Source organism: Dipteris shenzhenensis, chromosome 27 (genome assembly GCF_047967505.1).
Source record: "Dipteris shenzhenensis isolate YYH24624 ecotype China chromosome 27, Dip_SZ_1.0, whole genome shotgun sequence".
Taxonomy (NCBI): Eukaryota; Viridiplantae; Streptophyta; class Polypodiopsida; order Gleicheniales; family Dipteridaceae; genus Dipteris; species Dipteris shenzhenensis.
In genome coordinates, this window is record NC_141622.1 from 45,326,069 (window position 1) to 45,332,581 (window position 6,513).

Consider the following 6,513-nt stretch of genomic DNA (forward strand, 5'->3'; position numbering starts at 1 on the left):
TTTTAAGAGCATCCCTTAAAGGCACCAGAAGCATCTGCAGATTCTCCTTGATCATCAGTTGCCATACCCAGTTGCTTCACCATTTCACGAGATGAAATTGTAAGTGGCTCCCACATCAAAGAAGAATAATGCAGCCTTACCCTTCACGTGTACCCATGCCAAGGACGCATGTGACCAGAAACTAATAACGTTGCAATATCATTGTCCTTACCTAAACCAGTATTTCTCGGCTCCCTCTTTTGCTATTTGTCCACTGATAGCACAAAGTACATATGGAATCTATGACAATGTGAACAGGCCTGTATAGAGGGCGGACTTCTCAATGTCACTTGATAACCCATGCTTAGTTATTGAGTGTAAATGCCTTACAACATTAATAAGAACTATTGTGCTATGCAAAACAAAACATTAGATGAGAACTGAAGGAGCCGTGCAGGTCTATTCCCTTTGACGCAGGTCTAGGCCCTCCAGGCTGAGTATAACAGTTTTTAATCTTCAACATGGCCAGGCCTAAGAAAGGTCATCCAAGGAGTAACACCCATGGTTGGACATGTGAACATGGTCCTGTGCTAAAAACTGCGCAAAACTAATGACAAAATCTGAAAGTCAAGTTACAAAACGTCCTGTATGAGCACACCCAATTCACAAAGTGATAGTAGCAACTACCATCTCTGACAATAATTTCTCGGTGAACAATTATTGAGATTACCTTGATAGCCGGATGACAATCTGGACAAAACCAGAATTTCTTTTCTGATTTTAAGGGGTTTTCCAAAGGCTGTTGCAAGAAGCCCAAAACTAACAGCAAGCTTCTCACCTATTCATTCTTGCCATTGCCCACATCATGCAGCACCAGCTCACTGTCTGACACATAGCATGTCTCCTTCATCTTGGCACTCAATCTTTGGAACTTTAACATATATCTTCTCTATATGTGTATGTAACCTTTGGTCAATAGAAAACTCATTTGTACACCTTCAACGTCAATTGAACTGCAGCCAGGCTTCTTCAAAAACTTGTCCCTTCATAATTTCCCTCAACTTTTCAGCAGCATCACACATCCCAGCTGCAGCGTAAAGGTTTGATAAGGACACATATGGTGCACCATACTCTGGTTCCATTTCAAACACATGCTCTGCAGCAAATTTTCCACGCTCCACATCAGTATGCGTTCTGCAGGCACTAAGTAGTGTCATCCATGAAGTAGAGCTTGGTTGGAATGGCATGCTATTAATCAACTTCTCACTTTCCTCTACACATCCTGCCCGCCCAAGAATGTCAAGCATGCAGTTATAATGTTCGACCGTTGGTGAAAAACCATGATTAGAATTAATGGAATGAAAGCAACGGGTGGCCTCATCTAATAGACCAGCATGACTGCATGCTGTGAGAATACAAACATAGGTAACATCATCAGGGCTAACCCTTTCTGGCTGCATTTGTTTAAATAGATGGAGAGCCCTTTCAGCCTCCCCATGTTGGGCATATGCTGCAATCATGGCATTCCATGAGACCACATCTCGCTCAGGAATTCTGTCAAAAACATTTTGTGCCGCCTCCAACTTGCCACATTTGCCATACATATTGACCAGGGCAGTTCCCACTACAACGTCATTCCCAAATTCACTGCCCACAATGCAGGCATGCATCTCCTTACCTTCCACTAAGGCCCCTTGAGTTGCACACGCATCAAGAATGCTAACAAAGGCAACATTGTCTGGAAGCAGGACTCCAGGGGGCATTTTTTGAAAAAGTTGAAGCGCCTCTTTGCCCTGGCCTTGCTGAGCATATGTTCCAATCATTGCAGTCCATGAAACCACATCACGCGTGGACATATTGTCAAACATATCCCGAGCATCTTTTAAAGTGCCACACTTTCCATACATACTGACAAGAGCTGTTCCCAAAACAACGTCAGGCTCCAATCCACTGCTTGTAATACGAGAGTGCACCTGCTGGCCTTCAACGAGGTCTTCTGGACTGGTACATGCAGAAAGGATGCTTACAAATGTGCTCTTGTTAGGCATCACACCTGCCACCTCCATTTCTTCATATAGCTGGAAGGCCAACTTTCGTTGGCCATGCTGGATAGACACTGCAATCATAGCATTCCATGTAACAACATTCCGTTCAGGCATCTTGTTGAATATCCTCCGTGCTACCTCCAGATTGCCACATTTACCATACATGTTGACGAGTGCGGTTCCCACCACAACGTCCGACTCAAATCCACTCCTCTTGACGTAGGAATGCATCCACTTGCCTTCAGCCAGATCTGCTTGGCTTGCGCATGCATCAAGAACACTAATGAAGGTGACCCTGTTTGGAGTCATGCCTTCCAATATCAATTCTTGAAATAGCTTAAGGGCCCTTGTTCCATGCCCATGCTGAGCATACGTCGATATCATCGCATTCCATGAGATCACGTTTCGCTGGGGCATACTGAGAAAAGTTTCTCTCGCATCCTCTAGACTATGACATTTTCCGTACATATTGACGATGGCAGTTCCCAGAACAACATCTGATCCCAAACCACTGCTCATAATGTAAGCGTGCACCCTCTTGCCTTTGGATAAAGCTGTTTGATGAGCGCACGCAGAGAGAATACTGAGGAAGGTATGCTTGTTTGGTATGAAACTTTCCAGCAGCATGCGTTTGAAGAGTTGCACAGCCTCTGCACCCTGCCTGTTCTGAACGTATGCTCCAATAAGGAGGTTCCAAGAAAAAACATCAGTTTCAAGCATTTTGCCAAACAAGAGACGTGCGTCCTCCATAGCACCACATTTGCCATACATCTGTATGAGAAGATTTCCAAGAAAGCAATCCTTCTCATGGCCATGATCGATGATATGGGCATGGACATGTTTGCCATCTGAAAGAGCCTTCTCATTCCCACATTGTCGTAAGAGGTAAGCATAGGTAGCAGAATCCACCCGAAAACCAGGTCGGTCCAGCCGTCCTGCAAGAGTGCTGTACCACAAATTCGATGGTTTTGGCTTCTGCCCATTTTGTTTGAAAATAGACTCACTATGAAAGACGTCTTCAAACCTGTAAAATCGACGCTTGTTGCAAACAGCCCAGGTGGAGCGCTTCAGCAGGTTTTTGTCCATCCATGTAGAAAGGGGCGATGGCAGAATTTGAGCAGACCAGCGAGTGTCGGACTTCTTCTTCTTCTTCTTCTGATAAGGCAGATAGTTTCCTGCATCGAAGATCTAGCTACCTCTGGTGAGGCCATTGACAGAAATGAACTCGACCCACTTTCTCTCTTGATCTTACTTGCGTTCCCAACAACATTTGAATCTTTGATTCGTACAAGCGAGAAAACTAGTTTAGGGGCATTTCTTCCCATCCTACATCCATTTTAAGTGGGTTAAGCATCAAGAACGCATTAGCACATGATCAACCAACGAAAGCCCACTTCATGCTCAGCCCCTCTTACAATGTCTTTAAATTCGAGAAATAACATTTCAAGTTTCCACACTCGGCACTACGTAGCTTGGTTCCTTCAACTATTCAGCTAGGTGACCAGCCATGTGATGTTCATCGAGGGGCAAAGCATTCCCAAGTTATGGAGTGACTCGATGATGCCGGTGACAGCAACTCAAGATTAAGAGGACAACAATGCAAGAACAAGAAGAAGAAAGACATTTGCATGGTGGGATCAGTTTGAAGGAGATAGGCAAATTCCATTCACACAAAAAAACAGAATATTTTCGAATTGAAAAAAGATGACACCTTTTCATTTGATTCCACAATGCTACCTGCCTAAATGTCAACATGTCTCTATGTACGTAGGTGGCACAATATGCATAAAACATTTTTTCCAACTAAAAGGAATCCATAGGCTTAAGTGAGATCTAATTCAACAATTCCTAAAAAGAATTCAAATACTAAGATCCATAATAAAACCCAAAATGTTATTCCTTGAAATTAAAGGACAACTTGCAAGAGTTCTTTTTTAACTTATTGAGGGGATGATTCAAATGGAATGACTAATCATCAAGAAAGCTACAATGAGACAAAAGGCAATCACAAAGGAAAAGTCCATCAAAAGTTAATAGAGAGAGAAAGAGGGAGAGGGGGAGAGAGAAGGGCTTGTTATGCCTAGAGTTTGTTACTTTCCAAAAAGCCACAGCATGACCTATCATCCATGGTTAGGTTCTTAGATGGGTAAATGTTTTTATCACCATTGCTTTTCTTACCCACCACTGAAGGTACAAGTTGCATCACCCGTCTACAAGGGGTTAGAGATATGCTCCCCTGGGTCTCACGATAAGATCTTAAAATGTTAAGAAACCAAAATTCAAGTTTCATAACCCTTTCACTGCTTGCCTTTGCTCTATGCTCAATTTACTCAACAAACGCAATTCAATTTAGTAGGGGAGCTCTATGGAGATCTATTGTATCATTCTGAATTTGTTGTCTTTGCTCTATACTCAACAAAATTATTCAGCTTATTAGGGGAGCCCCATGTGGATCTATTGTATCTTTTTGTATATGGATTTGGAGGCTTTAAGAATTTGTTTTGTATTATTATGTTCTTTTGGACATCATTGCACGATGAGTGTATATATATATATATTCACTTCTCTCTCATAGCATACATGCACGTGAGCATGTATGCACATGTGTGATGCACAAATGTATATATATGTGCATATACACACATATATACATATGCATATAGCAAGTGGTACCCCCTCCCACAACACACACCCACACACACACACACACACACACACACACACACACACACACACACACACACACATATATACATAGAGAGAGATGTATGTAATGCTACGAAAAATATTTCTCCCAACTATTTTATATATATATATATATATATATATATATATATGTATATGTATGTATGTATGTATGTATGTATGTATGTATGTATGTATGTAGAGAGAGAGATGTATATAATGCTACAAAAAATATTTTTCCCAACTATAATATATGCTACCGAAAACCCAATTTAAAAATTCTCAAAAGATCAAGTGAATGCAAAACTATGAATTGAGGCTTGAAGAATGGGAGATGAAGCTTGGTGAAGATCATGAATCGACTCAACAATGCCTTGCTTGCATTTTTTTGTAGCAAATTTATTATGAATTCACAAATTGATTCAGAGCTCCATGAAGAATTCGAAACAATTAAGCTAAACTTGAGTGGGTTGCTCCCTGCTCCCAAGTTGCCCTTCCTCCTCTCCATCTTCACCATACCCCCCCTCCTTTCGTCCATCCCACCCTCACCTCTCCTCGCTGCTCCGCCTCCCCCCCTGCTCCCCTCCCTCCGCTATTTCTCCCCATCCACCCTGCTTGTGCCTCTCCTCCTCTCCGCATCCTTTGCCCCCCCTGTTGCACCATTCTACCCCCCACCCCCCCCCCCGCCACGCCTTCTCTTCTGCCCCCCCCCCCCAAAATACATTCTCTCCCTCCCCCACGCCTTCTCATCCACCTCCGTTTTTGTCTCGTTTTTGTCTCCGCCTCCCTCATGCCTTATCCTACACCCCTTTTGTTCTTAGTCTCCCCCGCAGCCTCTTCACCCCCGCTTGGCCTTCTCTCTCTACCGTGCGTGTAGGTTGTTGCCACCCCCACCTCTTCCTCCTCCTTCGTCCCGCGCACTCTCTTCCCTACCTCTTCTTTTCCAGCCCCCCTTGTCCTTCTTCATGCCCCCTTTTTCCCCCACCCCCCCTTGTGGGAGTTTTTCTTCTCCTTTTTCCCCCCTTTTTTGCCTCTGCCTGGAGCAACTGCAGCAGTTAGGCAGCCCAGCTGCTTGTGCTAGGCTTGGGTTGAGCCTCGAGGGTCTCTTTTTGAGCCAACTCAGAGCAAGAATTGATTCTTGAGAATATTGGAATTGTCATGGCATTTTGAGCTGCTTGTACGTGGCTTGGGTTTCGCTCACTTATCAGTCTGAGCATCAAACTATTTGTAGCACCAGTATGGATTTTTCCCTTTCTTTTTGGAGCTTTGTGCTAATTGTTGACACTTGAAAGAAAGAGAACCTGGTCGCAACTTCATTCTGGCTTGAAGTGCTCAAATGGAAGCACCTTCTGGCCCCGTCAAGGTTATTCTCTCTCTCTCTCTCTCTCTCTCTCTCTCTCTCTCTCTCTCTCAGACAAACAACAGGCTAGGCAAGCAGTTCAATCCATCACGGACAGAGTAGTAGTGGGTTGGATAGTGGGGCTCACCAATTCGAAGAGCCAGATCTGCGATGACTGGTTATATGCGAGTTTAACATTAGAGGGGGACCACATCCAGGAGGCCACCATGTATTGATGAGGAGTCTTCCTTCTCTAGCTACACTCACCCAACACTACCTTGACACTAGTTGAGCAGAGCCCCATCGATTTGGGCCCGCACTTGGTTTTCCTTTTCCCATGATAATAAGGCTTTACGATAGAGGACATGGACTCTTGTGCTTCTCTTCTCGGTGGTGCTTCATTTTTGAGGATTTGCCCAGGGAGTACAGACCCATTCTCCCTTCCATTGGGAGAGATTTTGGCAT

At 43.9% G+C, this 6,513-nt stretch overlaps 1 protein-coding gene across 1 annotated transcript; it reads right to left on the reverse strand.

The window, feature by feature from the left end:
- Positions 1 to 448: 448 nt before the first annotated feature.
- On the reverse strand, positions 449 to 3,581 carry LOC147884376 (pentatricopeptide repeat-containing protein At4g35130, chloroplastic-like). Its single transcript, XM_087399136.1, has 2 exons — positions 3,049 to 3,581; positions 449 to 2,970 (listed from the first exon to the last, which is right to left on the reverse strand). The coding sequence occupies exons 1-2, from the start codon at positions 3,108 to 3,110 to the stop codon at positions 984 to 986; spliced, it is 2,049 nt and encodes a 682-aa protein (XP_087255262.1). The 5' UTR covers positions 3,111 to 3,581; the 3' UTR covers positions 449 to 983.
- Between the last annotated feature and the right edge of the window lie 2,932 nt (positions 3,582 to 6,513).